Source organism: Prionailurus bengalensis, chromosome A1 (genome assembly GCF_016509475.1).
Source record: "Prionailurus bengalensis isolate Pbe53 chromosome A1, Fcat_Pben_1.1_paternal_pri, whole genome shotgun sequence".
In the NCBI taxonomy this organism is placed as follows: domain Eukaryota; kingdom Metazoa; phylum Chordata; class Mammalia; order Carnivora; family Felidae; genus Prionailurus; species Prionailurus bengalensis.
In genome coordinates, this window is record NC_057343.1 from 19,058,584 (window position 1) to 19,081,703 (window position 23,120).

General features: G+C 40.8%; 1 protein-coding gene across 1 annotated transcript in view; it reads right to left on the minus strand.

The window, feature by feature from the left end:
- LOC122481814 (phosphatidylinositol 3,4,5-trisphosphate 3-phosphatase TPTE2-like) overlaps nucleotides 1–23,120 on the minus strand; it is a 98,344-nt gene that overhangs the window by 10,655 nt on the left and 64,569 nt on the right. The window contains exons 10-12 of the mRNA XM_043577936.1: nucleotides 20,274–20,335; nucleotides 17,997–18,077; nucleotides 11,171–11,276 (exon numbers count right to left, since the gene is read on the minus strand). Of these exons, the coding sequence (XP_043433871.1) occupies nucleotides 11,171–11,276; nucleotides 17,997–18,077; nucleotides 20,274–20,335 (249 nt within the window). The remainder of the gene's footprint in view (nucleotides 1–11,170; nucleotides 11,277–17,996; nucleotides 18,078–20,273; nucleotides 20,336–23,120) is intronic.

Consider the following 23,120-nt stretch of genomic DNA (forward strand, 5'->3'; position numbering starts at 1 on the left):
TAATATTCTTTACCCCACCCCTTTTCCCCTCTGGCAACCACCAGTTTATTCTTTGTATTTAAGAGTCTGGTTCTTTTTGTTGATGTTCTGTTTCTTAAATTGCATTTATGAATGAGATCATATGGTATTTGTCTGTCTCTGATTGAATTACTGCACTTAACAATATACCCTCTAGGTCCATTCACACTCAAATGGCAAGATTTCATTTTTTTTTTTTTAATTTTTTTTTTTACAACGTTTATTTTTTATTTTTGGGACAGAGAGAGACAGAGCATGAACGGGGGAGGGGCAGAGAGAGAGGGAGACACAGAATCGGAAACAGGCTCCAGGCTCTGAGCCATCAGCCCAGAGCCTGACGCGGGGCTCGAACTCATGGACCGCAAGATCGTGACCTGGCTGAAGTCGGACACTTAACCGACTGCGCCACCCAGGCGCCCCAAGATTTCATTTTTTATGGCTTAATATTCCATTGTGTATATATATATATATATATATATATATATACTACCTTTATCCATTCATCAGTTGATGGACACTTTAGTTGCTTCTGTATAATGGCCATAGTAAATAATGCTGCAATAAATATAAGGATGTGTGTGTGTGTATACATATGTGTGTATGTATATACATAAAAGATGTATATACACACATATACATATGTGTGTATGTATATACATATACATAAAAGATGTGTGTATATATACATAAAAGATATGTGTGTATGTATATATATATGTAAAAGATATGTGTGTGTATGTATATACATAAAAAAGTATATGTACATGTATATAAGTATGTATATGTGTATATATGTATATAAGATATGTATATGTATATAAATAAGTTTACTTATTTATAAATGTAAGTATACATATGTATACATATATACATAAAAGACTTGTACATATATACATACATACATATATACATAAAAGATATGTGTGTGTATATACATACACATAAGTGTGTATATATATATATGTGTGTGTGTATATATATATATATATATATGTAAACATAAGTTTACTTATTTGAGAGGGAGAGAGAGGGAGAGAATCCCAAGCAAGCTCCATGCTGTCAGCATGAAGACTGACACGGGGCTCAATCCCATGAACTGTGAGATCATGACCTGAGTTGAAATCAAGAGTTGGATGCTTAACTGACTAAGCCACCCAGGTGCTGCCTATATCTTTTCAAATTAGGGTTTTAATATTCTTTGGGTAAATACCCAGTAGTAGAATTACTGGATCATGTGATAATTCTATTTTTAATTAATAGTTTCCACAGTGCCTGCACCAATTTGCATTCCCACCAATAATGTACGAAGGCTCTTCCTTCTCCAATTCCTCAACAGCACTTGTTATTTCTTGTGTTCTTGATTCTAGCCATTTTGAAATGTGTGAAGCTATAGGTCATTGTGGTTCTAATTCATATTTCCTTGATGACTAGTGATGTTGAACATCTTTTCATGTGTCTGTTGGCCATGTGTAGGTCTTTTTTTGGAAAAATGTCTACTCAGGTCCTCTGCCCATTTTTTAGTCTGATACTTAACTTTTTGGTGTTGAGTTGTAGATGTTCTTTTTAAAAAATTTTTTCATGTTTATTTATTTTGAAAGAGAGAGAGAGAGGGAGAGAGCGCACACACACAAGTGAGCAGGGGGGAGGCAGAGAGGGAGAGAGAGAATCCCAAGCAGGCTCCATACTGTCAGTGCAGAGCTGGATGTCAGGCTCAGTCTCATGAATCATGAGATCATGACCTGATCTAAGATCAAGAGTCAGATGCTTAACCAACTGAGTCACCCAGGTGCCCCTAGTTATGTATGTTCTTTATATATTCTGGGTATTAGCCCCTTATCAGATCTTTTACAAATATCCTCTCCTATTCAGTAGGTTGTCTTTTCATTTGGTTAATGGATTCCTTCATTGTGCAAAAAAGCTTTTCCTTTTGGTGTAGTACCATATTTTAATTTTGCTTTTATTTCCGTTACCTTAGGAGACATATCTAAAAAAATGTTGCTATGGCTATGTTAAAGAAATTACTGCCTATACTCTCTTCTATGAATTTTATGGTTTCAGGTCTCACATTTAGGTCTTTAATCATCTGTGAGTTTGTGTGTATGGTGTAAGAAAGTGGTAGAGTTTCCCTCCTTTGTATGTAGCTGTCCAGTTTTCCCAATATCATTTGTTAAAGAGACTGTCTTTTTCCTATTGTATATTCTTGCCTCGTTTGTCCTAGATTAATTGACCATAAAAGGGTGGGTTTATTTTGGGGCTAATTATTCTGTTCCATTGATGTTTCTATTTTGGTGACAGCACCATACTGTTATGATTACTACAACTTAGTATATCTTGAAATCTGGGATTGTGATACTCCCAGCTTCATTGTTCTTTGTCAAGATTGCTTTGGCTATTTGGGGTCTTTTGTGGTTCCATGTGAATTTTAGGATTATTCGTTCTATTTCTGTGAAAAATGTTGTTGGTATTTTGATAGGGTTTGCGTTAAATCTGTGGATTGCTTTAGGTAGTATGGACATTTTAACAATTTAAAATTTTAACAATGGGGTTGTTTTTCTTAATTTCTCTTTCTGCTACTTCATTATTAGTGTATAGAAATGCAACACATTTCTCTATGTTAATTTGGTATCCTGTGACTTTATTGAATTATCAGTTCTGGAAGTTTTTGCTGAAGGACTTTATATAGTATCATGGCATCTGCCAATAGGGACAGCTTTACTTCTTTCTTAACAATTTGAATGCCTTTTATTTCTTTTTCTTGTCCGACTGCTGTGGCCAGGACTTCCAATAGTATGATGAATGAAAGTAGTGATAGTAGTAGACATCTTTGTCTTGTTACTGATCTTAGAGGAAAAGCTCTTGGTTTTTAACATTGAGGATGATGTTAGCTGTGAGTTTTTTATGTATAGCCTTTATTATGTTGAGGTATATTCCCTCTAACCCTTGAGAATTTTTATCACGAAAGGATGTTGTATTTTGTCAAGTGGTTTTCTGCATCTATTGAAATGATCATATGGTTTTTATGCTTTCTCTTGTTAATGTGATGTGTCACTGTTGATTCATTTGAAAATACTGAACCACCCTTGTATCCCTGGAATGGATGATGATGAATTTTTTTTAATGTATTGTTGGATTCAGTTTGCTAATATTTTTTGAGGATTTTTACGTCTATGTTCATCAGAGATATTGGCCTGCAGTTTTCTTTCTTTCTTTCTTTCTTTCTTTCTTCTTTCTTTCTTTCTCCCTCCTCTTATTCTTCTTCTTTGGTAATATCTTTATCTCATTTTGGTATCAGGATAATACTGGACTCTTAGAATGATTTTGGAAACTTTCCCTCTTCTACTTTTTGGAATACTTTGAGGAGAATAGGTATTAGCTCTTCTTTAAATGTTTGGTAGAATTCACCTGTGATGTCATCTGGTCCTGGACTTTTGTTTGTTGGAAGTTTTTTGATTACTGATTCAATTTCATTGCTAGTAATTGGTCTGTTCAAATCTTCTATTTGTTCCTGATTCAATTTTAGAAGACTGTATGTTTCTATGAATTTATCCATTTCTTCTAGGTTGTCCAATTTGTCAGCATTTAATTTTTCATAATATTCTCTTATAATCTTTTGTACTTCTGTGGTGTCTGTTATTTCTCTTTCATTTATGATTTTGAGTCCTCTCTCCTTTTTTTGAAATGTGTGGCTAAAAATTTGTAATTTTTTTTGTCTTTTTAAAGAGCCAGCTCCTGGTTTCAATGATCTGTTCTGTTGTGTTTTTAGTTTATGTATCATTTATTTTTGTTGTAATCTTTATTATATCTTTCCTTCTACTAGCTTTGGGCTTTATTCCTCTTCTTCCACCTCATTTAGTTATAAGGTTAGGTTTCTTGAGATTTTTTTAAATTAATTTTTTAATTTACATACATGTAAATTTACATCCATGTTGCATGTAGTGCAACAATCATTTCTGGAGTAGATTCCTTAATGCTCCTTACCCATTTAGCCTATCCCCCCTCCCATTACCCCTCCAGCAACCTTCTGTTTGTTCTCCGTATTTAAGAGTCTCTTATGTTTTGTCCCCCTCCCTGTTTTGGTATTATTTTTGCTTCCTTTCCCCTATGTACATCTGTATCTTAAAGTCCTCATATGAGTGAAGTCATAGGGTATTTGTCTTTCTCTGACTAATTTCGCTTAGCATAATACCCTCTAGTTCCATCCACTTAGTTGCAAATGGCAAGATTTCATTCTTTTTGAATGCCGAGTAATATTTCATTGTGTATATATATATATATATATATATATATATATATACCACATCTTTATCCATTCATCCATCGATGGACATTTGGGCTCTTTCCATACTTTGCCTGTGCATATGCATTGGCTGTACATTGGGGTGCATGTGCCCCTTCGAAACAGCATACCTGTATCCCTTGGATAAATACCTAGTAGTGCAATTGCTGGGTCGTAGTGTAGTTCTATTTTTATCTCGAGAGTTTTCTTGCTCTTGAGGTGACTTGTATTGCCACAATCTTCCCTCTTAGAACAGCTTTTGCTGCATCTGTAAGAGTTTGGACTGTTGTGTTTTCATTTTCATTTTTCTCCATTTTTTGATTTCTTCCTCTTTCATTTCTTGGTTGACCCATTTATTGATAGTAGCATATTATTTAGCCTCCATGTATTTGTGTTAAGTTTTTTCTTGTGATTGATTTCTAGTTTCATACCATTGTGGTCGTAAAAGATGTATGATAGGATTCCAGTCTTTTTGAGTTTATTGAGCTTTGTTTTATAGCCTAACATGTGATCTATTCTGGAGAATGTTCCATGTACACTCGAAAATAATGTGTATTCTGCTGTTTGGGGATGGAATGTCCTGTTATATATTAGGTCCATCTGGTCCTATTTCCTTGTTGATTTTCTGCCTGGATGATCTATCCATTGATGTAAATGGGCTGTAAAATCCCCTACTATTTTTGTGTTACTGTCAGCTTCTTTCTTTAGATCTGTTAACTGCTTTTTGTATTTAGATGCTTCCATGTTGGGTGCATATTTGCAGTTATATCCTCTTGTTGGATTGTTCCTTTATCATTTAATGTCCTTGTCTCTAGTTACCATCTTTGTTTTAAAATTTATTTCATCTAAGTATTGTGACCCCAGATTTCTTTCTTCTATTTGCATGGTAAGTGTTTTTCCATCTATTTACTTTCTTTTTTTAAAATTTATATCCAAGTTAGCATATAGTGCGATAATGATTTCAGGAGTAGATTTGCATCTATTTACTTTCAGTCTGCATGTGTCTTAGGTCTGAAGTGAGTCTCTTGTAGGCAGCATATAGATGGGTCTTGCTTTCTTAACCATTCAATCATCCCATGTCTTTGGATTGGAGCATTTAGTCCATTTAAAGTAATTATCATTAGGTATATACTTATTGCCATTGTGTTACTTGTTTTATGGTTGTGTTTTCATAGTTTTTCCCTGTTCTTTCTTCTCTTCCTCTCTTCCCTTGTGGTTTTATGGTTTTCTTCAGTGTTATGCTTGGATTTGTTTCTATTTTTTGCATTTCTATTGCAAGTTTTTGATTTATGAGTACCATTAAGCTCATATATACACACGTTATACACAGAGCAGTCTATATTAAGTTTATGGTTGCTTAAGTTTGAACACATTCTAAAAGCAATAAATTTTTACTTTGTACCAACCATGTTTTATGCACATGATGTCATACTTTATATCCTTTTATTTCACAAATCCCTTGGCTGATTTTTGTAGACATAATTGATTTTAGTGTGTTTATGCTTTAACCTCTATACTGGTTTTATGATTTATCTACTGCTTTTATTATATGTTTGCATTTACCTGTGAATTTTTTTCCTGTCATAATTTTCTTACTTCTGATTATGGTCTTTTGTTTCCACTCAAAGAATTCCTTTTAACATGTCTTGTAAGCCTGGTTTAGTGGTAATGAACTCCTTTAACTTTTGTTTGGGAAATTTTTTATCTCTCCTTATGAATGGTGGACTTGCTGAGTAGAATATTCTTGACTGCAGGTTTTTTCCTTTCAGGTTGATATCAGCCTTAGCACCAGTTTTCTAGATTTGTCTCCTCCAGTATGGGAAACAAAAGGAATGATAAGCTATTGGGACTTCTCTAAAGTAAGCTTTTTCACAGTCAAGGAAACCACCAACAAATTGAAAAGGCAACCTCCTGAGTGGGAGGAAATATTTTCAAATGGTATATCTTATAAGGAGTTAATATCCAAATATAAAGAACTTATAAAACTCAACACCAAAAATAAATCCAATTTAAAGGTGGGCAGAGGACCTGAATAGACATTTTCCAAAGAGGACACACACACGAAAAGATACCCAACGTCACTAACCATGACAGAAATGTAAATCAAAACCACAATGAGATATCACTTAACACCTGTCAGGATGGCTACAATAAAAAAGACAAGAAATAACAAGTGTTGGCAACGATGTGGCGAATGAGGAACAGTTGTGCACCGCTAGTTGGAACGTAAATTGGTGCAGCCACTGCAGAAAACCGTATTGACGTTCCTCAAGAAATGAAAATGCAAATACCATATGATCCAGTAATTGCACTACCAGGAATCTATCCAAAGAAAACAAAAACAGTAATTTGAAAAGATATCTGCACCTCTATGTTTATTGCAGCATTATTTATAATAGCCAAGATATGGAAGCCACTCAAGTGTCCACTGATAGATGAATGAATAAAGTGGTAGATAAATACAATGGAATATTACCCATAAAAAGAAGGAGATTTTGCCATTTGTGAGAACATGGATGGACTTAGAGGGTATTATGCTAAATGAAAGAAGTCAGACAAAAAAGGACAAATACCATTTGGTTTTACTTATACGTGGAATCTAAAAAGTGAAACAAACAAATGCACAAACAAAAAAAGCAGAACCAGACCTGTAAAAATAGAGAACTGATGGTTGCCAAAGGGGAAGCAAGTGGCGAGGTGAAGGAGAGTGGGAGAGAAAGGCTTCCAGCTATGTAATGAATAGGTCATGGGGATAAAAGGTACAGCATTAGGAAATACAGTGAGTGATACTGTATGTGTATGATGTTGGACAGTTGCTACACTTGTGAACATAACATACAGACTCGTCAAATCACTAGGTCATATGTCTAAAACTAACATTTTGTGTCAAATATACTTCAATAAAAAAAGTTTGTTTTAAAAAAATTTTATTTTTGGGGCGCCTGGGTGGCTCGGTCCGTTGGGCGACTGACTTCACTCGGGTCATGATCTCACTGACTGTGAGTTCGAGCCCCATGTCAGGCTCTGTGCTGATAGCTCAGAGCCTTGAGCCTGCTTCGGATTCTGTGTCTTCCTCTCTCTCTGCCCCTGTCTCTCCTTCAAAAATAAACATTAAAAATTTTTTTAAATATTTTATTTTTAAGTAATCTCCATACCCAATGTGGGGCTTGAATTTACAACCCCAAGATCAAACGTCACATGCTCTACTGACTGAACCAACCAGGAGCCCCAAGAAAAAGTTTATAAAAATAAGGAGAGACAACATGTAGAAGTCCAAGAATTGTTACTTATAAAAGAATGGCAACAACAAAAATGAAAGCCAATGTTGCTGGAGCTAATTTATGGAGGGACAGAGTGGAAGGGATAAAATCAGAGAAGTGGATGGTGAGGGATAGAGATGGTGTAGTGAGACATGCCAGAGACATCCTAGTTCAAGACAACAGAGATTTACCAAGCTCCACCTATGTGTCATGGCCTGGGGGATTCAAAGATGAATGGATAATGGTCTCTGTCCTTACGCAGTTTGCAATATAGGCTATATCCCCCGACTTAGACTCTAGTGTTATAAATACACCTTAATAATAAGCAAATGGCCACCCATAGTTTGAGTTCTCCTAGAAGCAGACCCTGAGCCAACCATTAAGGTGCTGGTGATTTACAAAGGAAGTGTTCCTAGGAGGAACTCATAAGAGCCAAGGAAGGGTGGGATTTCAAGCAACAGATTCAGCTTGATCCATGGGGAATTCTTTAGTGTAAATTGTACTGCCGAATTTGTCACACTTTGAAGCAACAGAGTTAGGTTTTTGTACACCTGCTAAATGGCTATGGGCTGCCCAACAGGGTGGTGTCACTCTCAGGCATTTTGGGTTCCATATAGGTGAATTGGCTCCAGTGGTAATTCTCTGAAGACTATAGCAAAGGGAGTGGAAGCTGGGGGGGGGGGAGCACAGAGATGTTAGAGGGGACCCAAGGGGATGCTGATGGGGCACCAAGAGGCTCCACCCCCAAGGGCTAACAGAACTTCTTAGCCTAGAAGATAGGGCTTGAAGGACAGGTGGCGGATAATAAGTGAAATAAAACAAAACAAAAGAAGGCTGGTGTCATTAGCTGTGGCCTGATTATTTACATGGGTGCAGAAAGAATGTTAACTTACCATGTGGGCCTCTTAAGTCAGCTCTGCAAGCCTGGGCCCACGTTGTACTAAACAACTGCTGAGGTTGCAACTTTGTCTGGAGTGTACATGAGGAATCTCAAACTGGACGTTTATAATCCATTTCATGTTAGCCCAAGACGAGCAAACCAAACCCATGAAATTCTCTACCACTTTTCCCCTGCAGAGCTCCTACATTTGGGTCAGTTCCTTTGTTCTCCACATCTGTGCCTTATAGTTTTAAGTACACAACGTTTCCACAGATCTTATCTAAAACTTAAAATATGAACAGAGAAATCACAGTCTTAGGATATCATATCAGACTGAGAAACATGAAATTGTAGAACTTATTTAAAACCTTTATAATTTTTAAAAATATTTACTTAGAGAGAGGGAGCGCACATGGGGGAGGGACAGAGAGAGAGGAAGAGACAGAATCCCAGGCAGGCTCTGAGTTGTCAGTGCAGAGCCCGAGGTGGGGCTTGAACTCACAAACCGTGAGATCATGACCTGAGCCAAAATCAAGAGTCAGACACTTTGAGCCACCCAGGAGCCCCTAAAACATTTTTAAGCTTAGAATTTTGAGAAACTATTCCCACTCTCACTATTCATATTAGAAAAATATATTAAAACTCCACTGGACTGAATGCCTATTTACCTGTTTAATACGGAGGTTTGTATAGATACATTGGTCTCATTAACAAAGAGGAAACTGAAGCAGAATATACACGCAGATACAATCCTGGCTCTCATGCCACTGAGTTGGTTTTATCATTGGGTTTATATTTCTCAGTGGAAGAAACTGCTCCTATGGCCGACTGTGTTGCTTCTCCGGCTGTAGAATAAAGCAGTTTAGTCTTTCTCCAGGACCCCACGGAATGTGGAAAGGGAACGGAGCAAAGCGCTGCTGTCCCAGCAAAGCGCTGCTGTCCCCCACCTTCTAACACCTGTTGCATGAGCCTGGTTCTACCCTGGGGAGGTCTCACAGCCGTGGAGTTCTGAGGTCAGCCATTAGGATCCGCCGTAACCCCGTCCCTCCTAATTCACACACAGCCCCTGAAACAGTCCTGATGGACTCCGCAGGGGACTTTGCAGTCTGCAAAACCTTTTCACAGTTGCTCATTTATATACATAGGCAGCCTTCTGCTAGAACAGGCTGTGTTTCAAGGGTCCGCCTGCACAATGCTTGTTTGGAAACCTAGACTCAAATTTCCCACAGAAACAAATGCTACTGGGTTGACACTTGTTTTCGCAAGCCAGAAACCTATGCGATCTGTTTGTGGTGATCCGTTAAAATTCCTCACCACCACCTCTATGTGTGTGGTGGGGAGGAAGGGACACATAAATAATTGGAAAAGAGCATTTTGTACTTTAATGAACTGTAATTTTTTGACTCTGCAGTTTTTAAAATATATTTTAAAGGATTCTTTTATTTCTGAATAATTGGATGAAATGTTAAAAAAAAAAAGTCTAGATCTTATTTTGTGTGACTCCCCAGAAGGCTAAAAATACTAGGCTGTCTGGATGGTTACCAATGCCCTGACATTGTACCAACTATGAGAGACCCAGCACCTCCACAGGGTCCACAATCTGACTTTGGGGAGCCAGAGCATTGCCCCCTGCTGCACCAATGGCAGCGAGAATGAGGCCCCATCCCCGTCCCCACCGAGGGGGCCCTGCTCTGCCCCCTCCCCTGTGAGCAGTGCAGGAAGTGAGGTGGGTCATGCAGAAAGAGAGCCATGAGGACAATTCCTCCCTGCTCCTCTTCTCCCTTTCTCAAGCCCCAGAGATGGACAGTCTGACCAATTCTCCTTCCTCCCTGGGGTGATGGTAGATCCCAGTCTCTCCTGACATTCTTGAAGAAGGCGAAGAGTTTTTTTAAACATTTATAAGGATTTTTACTTCCAGTAATAACTGATAAGACACCCCCATAGCGCCCGGGGTTCTCCCAACTCTTTCTGTGTTCATGTAGATTCAGGCGGACCTGGGTGCTGCTCCCTAGGAACCTTTCTTGACGGCCAGGGCCCAGTCTCTGTGTGCCCGCAACACTGTGGCCAGCTTTTTATCTACATGTACTTATTCCTCTCCTTCTTAAGGGCAAGGAAACACTAGCATGGGACCTGGCCCAAAGCAGGCACTCGGTAGTTATTCATAAAAAAGAATTTGTGGCAACAAAATTCATTTGTTGTTGGGCATTTCAGATGTCTTTGGGTATTTAAGACATACGAAGACATCTTGAGTTGCTGGGGGGAGAGGGCTATGGATGGAGGAAGGAGGGGAGAGGGAGAAACCACTGTGATGAGACGAGGGTTTCTGAAAGGAACGTGTGAGAAAATGATACAAGGGTGCCTCTGCCAAGATGCACCCTGAGCTAAAGGTGGGTATGAGGACGAGGTGGTCTCCAGGGCTCATGGGCCCTTCCTGTCTTCTCCATCAGGGATCCTGTTCTGAAAAGTCTGCCCCCAGCTGAGGCCAAAGCAGCAATGAGAACAGGAGAAAAGGGAAGGGGAGGGGGCCCCCTAGTTGGTGGTGGGAAAGGAAAAGAGAGGACATGAAAGGGCTCTTGGGCTCTTCCTGGGGGAGGGGTGCCTATGTAAGGATGCATGAGAGGACAGCCATGAGTTAGGATTTTCGGTACAGATAGCTAGGAGCAACCCTCCTGCACTTGAAAACGAAGAACATCGCCCCCTCCTGCCCAATTCTCCAATTGTATGTAAAGCACTTACCGTGAATTGAATAAATAACGATTTTTTTAATCTTGAGTGTTTTTCTGGCAGGGAGATTCAAGTTGTAGATATTTTTCACATCCGCAAAATATCCAACATATCTACTCTGCAAAACAACAGAAGCCTCAATTTAAGTGGAGATGAAAAACTCCGCATTCCCGATTTTTCTTTTTCTTTTTTTTTTTAACACAGAACTTAAGGCCAATCATTCACTAAAGAAACATTTGTTGGGTGTCATTATAGAACTAAGCATTTTCATGGTCGCTGCCTTACGACTCAATATCTACCCTAAAAAAAAAAATACTGAACTCAGTGCTGTGGGGAAGTAACAAGAAAGGAGCCAGGTGTTGCTTTTAGGCTGCTCATATCTGAGAGGGCATCTAACCAGAACCAACCGAGAGCTATGACATGACACCAAGATGTACCTGCTGCAACTGTGAAAAAGGTCAATCTGAGGGTGGAGCCTTCGAGGTGACTGAGTTAAAGGAAGCTCTGTGGTTTGGTGAGGAGTAGCCTCCCAGTCATGAAAGAACTCAAGAAGACCTCCCCAGGCCATTAACAGACACATATGCTCTTATCCCTGTGGCCAGCTTGAGTTTACTCACTTTCCATTTCCCCAATTCTATTTTTGTAAGGAAGCCTTGGATTCTCTTTGCCGAGTCCTTCTGTGGCAAGCTGCTCACGGGGCCTCTCCTTGACTCCTTTTTTAAGATTTATTTTAGTTTTTAGTTTTTAAGTAATCTCTATACCCAACACAGGGCTCGAACTTACAACCCTGAGGTCAAGAGTTGCAGGCTCCACTGACCGAGCCAGCCAGGCGCCCCTCTCCCCGACTCCTCCTTCACTCAAGAAGTGAAAGAGTTCTGACATTGAATCAAACGGACTTCAAAGCTCACAGATTCTTTCCCACCCAATGGGAAGGGTTCATAAGATCAACTGCCACACTTTCCATTGGAAAGTGCCAGTCAAGAGAAACGCTCGAGCAAGTTCGTAGCCTGGGGATGGATGAAGTGTAGTCCACAGAACGGGCCACATGCACAGCCAAAATGTGATGGTATCTGAAATTTGCCACCCCCCAGGGAGGGAACGCTGTCTTGGGGCCCTGAGGACACAGCGCTCAAACCTGAGGCCGAGTGCTTGTTATGCCCGTGAATCAGAAGACAGTCCGTGGCAGCCTCTGGTGTGCCGGTTCGGGAGTGAGAGGGACCGCCCGGCACAGAAGCGGTGGGGAAGGGAAAATGTACAGGGAGAGTCCTTGAAGGAGTCGCATCCAACATCCCCTTGCTCCTGCCACCAGATTCTCTACTCTCCGCGGAAGGCGTGTCACGCAGCAGGGCCCTCAGGCTGCTTTTGTCCCCCCATCCTTCCTTCTCCTGGAGCTTAAGACAACAGGAGTTAATACAACGAACAGTGTGTTTACTAAGCGTTCCCTACAAACAGCACTTTGGGATGCAAAAGATGCTAAGATGGGTAAGGCAGGGGCCTTGCCTGCCCAAGAGGTGGAGAAGTCAAACAGCTAGAGAACAATGTGAAATAACTTCGTCCCCCGCCGAACACAAAAATAAGAGCCTACTTTGGCTCTTCTAATTGGCGTTGGAGTCTGACAGAGCTGGATTTGAGCTCTTGATTCAAAAAGTTAGTTTCCCCGAACCTCCATTTCCCAATCTGTAAAATGGGCACCATTTTACGTTCAGAGTTTTTGAGACTATTACAGGAGGTAATGAACATGCATGCTTTTTACAACAAGGTCTAGACTGTCGTAAGCTCTATAGGATAAATATCCTGGCGTCTGCAATAAACACATTTTAAGCTATAAAAGAGACAGGTGGGAAACCTATAAACTACAAGAGACTGAAGAGATATAGCAACCAAATGAAATGTGTGACCCTTGTTTGGATCCTGACTGAAGCAAACTACATTTTAGAAACATTTTGAGATGATTATGAAAGTTTAAACATGCGCTAGCCACTTGTTATTATCAAGGCATTATTAAGGTCTAACATTTTTAGGTTTGATAAATGGTTTTAAGGTGCTTTTTCCCCTCAAGAATCTATGTTGGAAGTCATATTAAAATACTCGTGGGATAGTATGATCTGATGGCTGGGATCTCCTTCACAGTAATCCAGATTCAGAGAAAAAGTGGAGAAGGGGAGTGTGTGTGAGGAGATTGGGGAGGGAATGAATGATGGGTGATAAAATGATTGTTGAAGTGCTGTGAGGGCTATAAGGGGACTTATTATAAGACTGTCTTGACTTTTTAAAAATTAATTTATTTTGTAAGAGAGTGAATGTGAGTGAGCACAGGGAGGGGCAGAGACAGAGGGAGAGAATCCCAAGCAGGGTCCATGGTGACAGCATGGAGCCTGACACGGGGTTCGAACCCCAGGCACCCCTGTTTTGGTGTTTTATGTTTGAAATCGCCCATCATAAAACATTTTTAAAAGGACAAAATAGGGGAACTGCATATATTTCACATGGGTTTTCTGAGTATTAAATGAGATAATATATGTCAAAGTGCAATTGTGTCTGGTACATAATACGTTTCTGAAAGATATTCATTTCCCCTCTTCTTTCACTTTCAAAATACAGCAGCCTCTCCTCTGTCTCTTTCTCTCTCACACACACACACAGACGTGATGTTCTGCAAGAGTTGAATTGCCCCAGTAGGGGTTTGTGAAAGACTTGAGTTCCTCTTTAAAGGAAAATCAATTGGGGCCATCTCCCTTTTCTTTTTGAGAAGCCTGGCTGGAGGTTTATCAATTTTGTTTTTTTCAAAAAACCAACTCTTGGTTTCATCGATCTGCTCTACAGTTTTTTTTAGATTCTATATTGTTTATTTCTGCTCTGATCTTTATTATTTCTCTTCTTCTGCTGGGCTTGGGGTGTCTTTGCTGTTCTGCTCCTATTTCCTTTAGGTGTGCTGTTCAGTTTTGTATTTGGGATTTTTCTTGTTTCTTCAAATAGGCCTGGATTGCAATGTATTTTCCTCTCAGGACTGCCTTTGCTGCATCCCAAAACGTTTGGATTGTTGTATTTTAATTTTCATTTGTTTCCATATATTTTTAAATTTCTTCTCTAATTGCCTGGTTGACCCATTCATTCTTTAGTAGGGTGTTCTTTAACCTCCATGCTTTTGGAGGTTTTCCAAACTTTCAAGCTCATAGCATTGTGGTCTGAAAGTGTGCATGGTATGATCTCAATTATTTTATACTTATGAAGGGCTGTTTTGTGAGCCAGTATGTGATCTATCTTGGAGAATGTTCCATGTGCACTCAAAAGAAAGTACATTGTGGTGTATTAAAGTATGTTAAGTAAGTGGAGTATTAAAGTCCCCTACAATTACCACATTCTTATCAATAAGGTTGCTTAGATAAAATCATATATGAAAATGGAATTATTACAACCAATCCCTCAGAAATACAAGCGATTATCAGAGAATACTATGAAAAATTATAGGCCAACAAACTGGACAACCTGGAAGAAATGGACAAATTCCTAAGCACCCACACTCTTCCAAAACTCAAACCGGAAGAAACAGAAAACTTGAACAGACCCATAACCAGCAAAGACATGGAATCAGTTATCAAATATCTCCCAACAAATAAGAGTCCAGGACCAGATGGCTTCCCAGGGGAATTCTACCACACATTTAAAGCAGAGATAATACGTATCCTTCTCAAGCTGTTCCAAAAAACAAAAACGGAAGGAAAACTTCCAGACTCATTCTATGAAGGCAGCATTACTTTGATTCCTAAACCAGACAGAGACCCAGCAAAAAAGAGAACTACAGGCCAATATCCCTGATGAATATGAATGCAAAAATTCTCAATAAGATTCTAGCAAATCAAATTCAATAGCATATAAAAAGAATTATTCACCATGATCAAGTGGGATTCATTCTTGGGCTGCAGGGCTGGTTCAACACTCACAAATCAATCAGTGTGATACATCACATTAATAAAAGAAGAGATAAGAACCATATGATCCTGTCAATCGATGCAGAAAAAGCATTTGACAAAATTCAGCATCCTTTCTTACTAAAAACGGTCCAGAAAGTCGGGATAGAAGGAACATACTTAAACATCATAAAAGCCATTTATGAAAAGCCCACAGCTAATATCATCCTCAATGGGGAAAAACTGAGAGCTTTCCCCCTGAGGTCAGGAACATGACAGGGATGTCCACTCTCACCGCTGTTGTTTAACATAGTGCTGGAAGTTCTAGCATCAGCAATCAGACAACAAAAGGAAAGCAAAGGCATCAAAATTGGCAAAGATGAAGTCAAGCTTCCGCTTTTTGCAGATAGCATGATATTATACATGGAAAACCCGATAGCCTCCACCAAAAGTCTGCTAGAACTGATACATGAATTTAGCAAAGTGGCAGGATACAAAATCAATGTACAGAAATCAGTTGCAATCTTATACACTAATAATGAAGCAACACAAAGACAAATAAAGAAACTGATCCCATTCACAATGGCACCAAGAAGCATAAAATACCTAGGAATAAACCTAACCAAAGAGGTAAAAGATCTGTATGCTAAAAACTATAGAAAGCTTATGAAGGAAATTAAAGAAGATATAAAGAAATGGAAAAACATTCCATGCTCATGGATTGGAAGAATAAATATTGTTAAAAAGTCAATACTACCCAAAGCAATCTATTCATTCATCGCAATCCCAATCAAAATTGCACCAGCATTCTTCTCAAAGCTAGAACAAACAATCCTAAAATTTGTATGGGACCACAAAAGACCCCGAATAGCCAAAGTAATTTTGAAGAAGATGACCAAAGTGGGAGGCATCATAATCCCAGACTTTAGCCTCTACTACAAAGCTGTAATCATCAAGACAGCATGGTACTGGCACAAAAACAGACACATAGACCAATGGAATAGAATAGAAACCCCAGAACTAGACCCACAAAAGTATGGCCAACTAATCTTTGACAAAGCAGGAAAGAATCTCCAGTGGAAAAAAGACAGTCTCTTTAACAAATGGTGCTGGGAGAACTGGACAGCAACATGCAGAAGAATGAAAGTAGACCACTTTCTTATACCATTCACAAAAACAAACTCAAAATGGATAAAGGACCTGAATGTGAGACAGGAAACCATCAAAACCCTAGAGGAGAAAGCAGGAAAAAACCTCACGGACCTCAGCCACAGCAATTTCTTACTTCACATCCCCAAAGGCAAGAGAATTAAAAGCAAAAATGAACTATTGGGACCTTATGAAGATAAAAAGCTTCTGCACAGCTAAGGAAACAATCAACAAAACTAAAAGGCAAATGACGGAATGGGAAAAGATATTTGCAAATGACATATCAAAGGGCTAGTATCCAAAATCTATAAAGAGCTCACCAAACTCCACACCCGAAAAACAAATAACCCAGTGAAGAAATGGGCAGAAAACATGAATAGACACTTCTCTAAAGAAGACATCCAGATGGCCAACAGGCACATGAAAAGATGCTCAACGTCGCTCCTCATCAGGGAAATACAGATCAAAACCACACTCAGATATCACCTCACACCAGTAAGAGTGGCTAAAATGAACAAAACAGGAGACTATAGATGCTGGAGGGGATGTGGAGAAACGGGAACCCTCTTGCACTGTTGGTGGGAATGCAAACTGGTACAGCCGCTCTGGAAAACAGTGTGGAGGTTCCTCAAAAAATTAAAAATAGATCTACCCTATGAAGCAGCAATAGCACTGCTAGGAAGTTACCCAAGGGATACAGGAGTGCTGATGCATAGGGGCACTTGTACCCCAATGTTTAGAGCAGCACTCTCAACAATAGCCAAATTATGGAAAGAGCCTAAATGTCCATCAACTGACGAATGGATAAAGAAATTGTGAGGGGCGCCTGGGTGGCACAGTCGGTTAAGTGTCTGACTTCAGCCAGGTCACGATCTCGCAGTCCGGGAGTTCGAGCCCCGCGTCGGGCTCTGGGCTGATGGCTCAGAGCCTGGAGCCTGTTTCCGATTCTGTGTCTCCCTCTCTCTCTGCCCCTCCCCCGTTCATGCTCTGTCTCTCTCTGTCCCAAAAATAAAAATAAACGTTGAAAAAAAAAATTAAAAAAAAAAAAAGAAATTGTGGTTTATATACACAATGGAATACTACGTGGCAATGAGAAAGAAGGAAATCTGGCCTTTTGTAGCAACGTGGATGGAACTGGAGAGTGTTATGCTAAGTTAAATAAGTCATACAGAGAAAGACAGATACCATATGTTTTCACTCTTATGTGGAGCCTGAGAAACTTAACAGAAGACCATGGGGGAGAGGAAGGAGAAAAAAAAAGGTTAGAGAGGGAGGGAGCCAAACCATAAGAGACTCTTAAAAACTGAGAACAAACTGAGGGTTGATGGAGGGTGGGAGGGCGGGGAGGGTGGGTGATGGGTATTGAGGAGGGCACCTGTTGGGATGAGCACTGGGTGTTGTATGGAAACCAATTTGACAATAAATTTCATATTTAAAAAAAATAAGGAAAATCAAAGGCTAGTGACTTACAATAATCTTCAAGGGTCTGGAATCTTAGAAATCAGACCTTCCTACTTTGGGAAGGGAATCAACTCTTGAACTCTGTGAGCAATGACCAATATAAAATGGACCACGGATGCCCTGGGAGAACTTTGTGTTTGCAGAGCACCAGGAGGGCCCCAGCTGTGGCTCTCGGGCCCTGGCAGGGATCAAGGCCTATCACAGGCACCAGAGTCAGGCTGCCTGATCGCCAGAGGAAAAGAATCTAAAATGAAACCAAATAATAGCTGCCAATCTTAACCAACTTCCCGAAGAATCCCCTTGTAAAAAACACAACTTACCTGAGAAGGAGTCTCAACTCCCTGATATTTAGTGCTGGTGCTTTTATCTGTTCGCCGTTCTCCAAAATAATAAAGGCTGTCCTACAGAAAAGGGGGCCACACAATCAAGGTTCGTCTGCATGTTCTTTTCCTTGTAAGGCATCCTTAAAAGTTCTGAGGGCACATTATTTCCTTAAGTCAGCAGCCTCTGAGCAGAGGCTGCCCCAAATAAAGTTAACAACAACAAAAAGCCACATGCAGGCTTGTTACACACACACACACACACACTCACTCACACACGACTGAAACCAAAGTTTCACAAAACAATAGTTGCCTGTTGCTATTTTCTATCCTAATCGATTCCATTTTGTTATTAAAAATGCCAGTCATGACCCAATGCAGTTGAGTTTACAGCTCACGGATCGATTGGATCCAGTTTGAAAAACACTGTCCAATACCCAATTTCCTAACCTGTGTGTCTCGAATTAGGAACAAAGCAGAAGGTGGCGCTAGAGGGCGGGCCACATGGACCATGTGAAGGCCCCTTCTCAGACTGTGGGCCAAGTGGGGAGCAGAACTGCTGGGTGCCCCTGTTCAGTGGGAGCTTCTCAGCAGGATCATGGTAGAACGAACACTGAGAACCCCACTTTAAGAAATAGAAATAGCCCACCCTCTCTTCGCAGAAATTTCCAGAGGGCATGGACCCCACAGAGAGTGATTATGAGAAGCTAATAACACACAGGAGAGACTTTGTTGTGCATGGCAAAATGTACCTTTTATCTACCTAGAACCTCTTTATTTTTCTTAAGTTTATTTATTTATTTTTTGAGAGCGAGAGAGAGAATGTGTGTGTGAGCAGGGGAGGAGCAGAGAGGGAGGGAGAGGGAGAATCCTAAGCAGGCTCCACACCGTCGGCATGGAGTCCGATACGGGACTCGAACTCACAAACGGTGAGATCATGACCTGAGCTGACACCAAGAGTCGGGCACTTAACCAACTGAGCCACCCAGGCACTCCTACCTACTACTTCTAAGGATGTCTGAAGTCCTTTAGAGAACTTACCAAACCAGTCTTGATATTATTCTTGTGAGGAAGGAGGAAGTCCCCTAACTGGGGGCATAAGAGCGGGGCTGGGATGAGGTGAAGTGAAGGAAGCATTACGATTGTAGAGTTTTTTTGTTTTTTTGTTTTTTTTGCACTTGGACTGCTTGACCCTACCTCATCTTAATTCTGTCCCTATTTGTCCCTGTCTTTATTTACATATTTTATTAGTTTTTAAAAATTTATTTATTTATTTGCAGAGAGACAGCAAGAGCAAGTGCAAGCAGGAAGGGGCGGAGAGAGGGGGGAGAGAGAATCCCAAGCAGGGTTCATGCTGTCAGCACAGAGCCCGACGCGGGGCTCAACCCCACAAACCGTGAGATCATGCATGACCTGAGCCGAAATCAAGAGTCGAACACTTAACCAAAGGAGCCACCCAGGTGCGCCTGAGCCGTCTTTATTTAAAATGTTATGGGGCGCCTGGGTGGCGCAGTCGGTTAAGCGTCCGACTTCAGCCAGGTCACGATCTCGCGGTCCGTGAGTTCGAGCCCCGCGTCAGGCTCTGGGCTGATGGCTCGGAGCCTGGAGCCTGTTTCCGACTCTGTGTCTCCCTCTCTCTCTGCCCCTCCCCCATTCATGCTCTGTCTCTCTCTGTCCCAAAAATAAATTAAAACGTTGAAAAAATTTTTTTTAAATGTTAGAATTATTGGTGTGCCTGGGTGGCTCAGTAGGTTGAGTGTCTGACTCTTGGCTTCAGCTCAAGTCATGATCTCAAGGTCACAGCATTGAGCCTCACGTGGAGCCTGCTTGAGATTCTTTCCCTCTGCCCCCCTCCCCTGCTCTCTCACTCGCTCTCTAAAATAAAAAATATTTAAATAAAATAAAATGTTGGGTATTATTGTATATACCATGGATTTTTTTTTTTGCATTCGTTTTGATCGTTAAAAATAATGCATTAGATTATTTATCTTAATGACTGAAAATTTTGGCATTCCCTTAAATTTTGTGCCTGAAGTGAGTGTTTCACTGACCTCACTCTAGTCCTGGCCCAGAGTTAAGAAGCACCTAGGTCAGTTGCTAACCAGCGCGAGTTAAACAAGGAAGTATCAAAACCAGGCTTTCTAATAACTGCTTCCCCAATTACAACTTTGTTAAGCGCCACAACTCAAAGAATAATCTTAACGTCCTACCAGTGAGGTTTCAGAACTATCAAACTCAATCAGCATAAGACAGAGCCTGCGGTCACATCTTTCCTACCTCTGCAGTTGTAAATATTTCACTGGCAATAAGGCAGGCACAAGCCATCGTTCCAGTTCTTCCTGGAAAAGAAAAGAAGTCCATGAACCATCGTTCGTGGCAGTACTTGGTATAAAAATGCTGTCATGAATATTCAGAGAGCTCAGTTTGGATTGATTTTCTTTCGCTCTGAAAGTGCTTGTTGAAAATGTTTCAATTCAGGAATAGGCAAAGCTGTTTCGTGGGTCTGGAGCTGTCCCTGGAATTCTGTCCTGTGCGCAGGGACACACATGTGCACGCATGTAGGGTTCTTGACTCGCTACGGCTGGGGATCACAGCTGCAGGCAGAGGCAGTGAGGTCTATTCTGGGACTCCGAAGCTAAAGAGCTACTTACCAATTAAGAGCTAATTATACACTCTGTTTTTCTAACTAACCTAAGTGAAAGTACCTATAAAAGATAAAACGTGATCAGAACCCAAAACATGACGAAGCATTTACAACATCCATTTTTCCTTCTATTTTTGAGCTGTTTTTTTTTTAATGTTTATTTATTTTGAGAGAGAGAGAAAGAGAGAGAGAGAGAGCGAGCATGAGCAGGGAAGGGGGAGGGGCAGAGAGAGAGGGAGACACAGAATCCAAAGCAGACTCTGGGCTCTGAGCTGTCAGCACAGCTCATGAACCACAAGATCATGAACTGAACTGAAGTCAGACGCTCAACCAACTGAGCCACCCAGGCACCCCTATTTTTAAGTGTGTTACCAAACATGTAAGAAAGTAAAGAGGATAGTATAATGAACCCCCATATATCTGTTCCCCAGAGTATATCATATTGCTGTACTTTTCTCTCTCCTCTTCCCTCCCTTCTTCCCTCTCCCCGTTTTTCTTCCTTTTTTCTATAGCATTTTATTTAAAAAAAATTTTTTTAACGTTCATTCACTTTTGAGACAGAGAGAGACAGAGCATGAACGGGGTAGGGGCAGAAAGAGAGGGAGACACAGAATTGGAAGCAGGCTCCAGGTTCCGAGCCATCAGCCCAGAGCCTGACGTGGGGCTCGAACTCACGGGTCACGAGATCATGACCTGGCTGAAGTCGGACGCTTAACCGACTGCGCCACCCAGGCGCCCCTATAGTATTTTATTTTTTAAAAAAATTTTAAATGTTTATTCATTTTTGACAGAGAGAGAGCGCGTGAGAGAGGCAGACACAGAATCGGAAGCAGGCTCCAGGCTCTGAGCTGTCAGCACAGAGCCCGATGTGGGGCTTGAACTCACCGCGAGATCATGACCTGAGCGGAAGTCAGATGCTTAGTGGACTGTCACCCAGGCGCCCCTCTTCTATAGCATTTTAAATTTTTTTTTTCAACGTTTATTTATTTTTGGGACAGAGAGAGACAGAGCATGAACGGGGGCGGGGCAGAGAGAGAGGGACACACAGAATCCGAAACAGGCTCCAGGCTCTGAGCCATCAGCCCAGAGCCCGACGCGGGGCTCGAACTCCCGGACCGCGAGATCGTGACCTGGCTGAAGTCAGACGCTTAACCGACTGCGCCACCCAGGCGCCCCTTCTATAGCATTTTAAAGCAAACCCTTGACTTCAGTCATTTCATCCTCAAAATTTCTTATGTTTTATTCTAATTTATATTTTTGTCCCACTATACAAAATGTGTTTTAAAAAATATGTTGCTTCTTTTATTTCCACAGTTACTTCTAGCTTTTGTCTTAGCCAGTGCGTGCTGAACTTACACTTACTTTCTGTAATTGCAAACTTACCTTTTTAACTTGAGATACATTCTATTTTCTATTCGATTCCTTTTTTTTTTCCAACGTTTTTATTTATTTTTGGGACAGAGAGAGACAGAGCATGAATGGGGGAGGGGCAGAGAGAGAGGGAGACACAGAATCGGAAACAGGCTCCAGGCTCTGAGCCATCAGCCCAGAGCCTGACGCGGGGCTCGAACTCCCGGACCGCGAGATCGTGATCTGGCTGAAGTCGGACGCTCAACCGACTGCGCCACCCAGGCGCCCCTCGATTCCTTTTTTTTAATGACCCAAACTTATTTTGCAACTCATAGTTTGAAAAACATTCTAAGCCAAGTACTTCTAAAAAAAAAGACTATAATTTTTTTAAAAAGGTTAGGGACAGAGTGCAAGTTGGGGAGGGAGCAGAGGGAGGGAAAGAGAGAGAGAGAGAGAGAGAGAGAGAGAGAGAGAGAGAGAGAATCTTAAGTAGGCTGCATGCTGCATATGGGGATCCCACAACCCTGGGATCACCACCTGAACTGAAATCAAGAGTCAGACGCTCAGCCAACTGAGTCACCCAGGCTCCCCCCCAAAAAAGGCTTGGTACCACCCAATGCTATGATACATAAAGGCTTCTTGCTAAAGGAAATCCTGACTATTAACACCCCAGCTCTCAGTGGTATAGACTGTTAACATTTCAATTCTGGAGGACATCTCTGGATGTCTATACTGGTATCTTCCCATCTGAAAAACATTTTTGCAGATTTCACGCCCTTGTGGTTGTGTACAACCAAAGACACAGTAGATGCCCTCTCATCCAGTCAAGTCAGGTAGAGCAGGGAATCATGAAAATGATTGTATGAAAAGTATTACCTTTAATACTTAATTTTAACTTCAAACATAAATATACACTTATTCACTAACCTTCCGATACCGGACAGAGGTTTCAACTTTTTAAATATGTGTCTCCCCAGTTGGAATTCTTTCTTGGAAAGGCCAGGCCTGTGGTAGAAACCACTGCATCATCTATAATTTCTAGTTTCAGATTCTTTAAAGCAATCCAGGTAGAGAAGCCCCTTAGATTCTGGGGTTTTTCTCCCCATGTTTTATATGAGTCTCACTTGCAC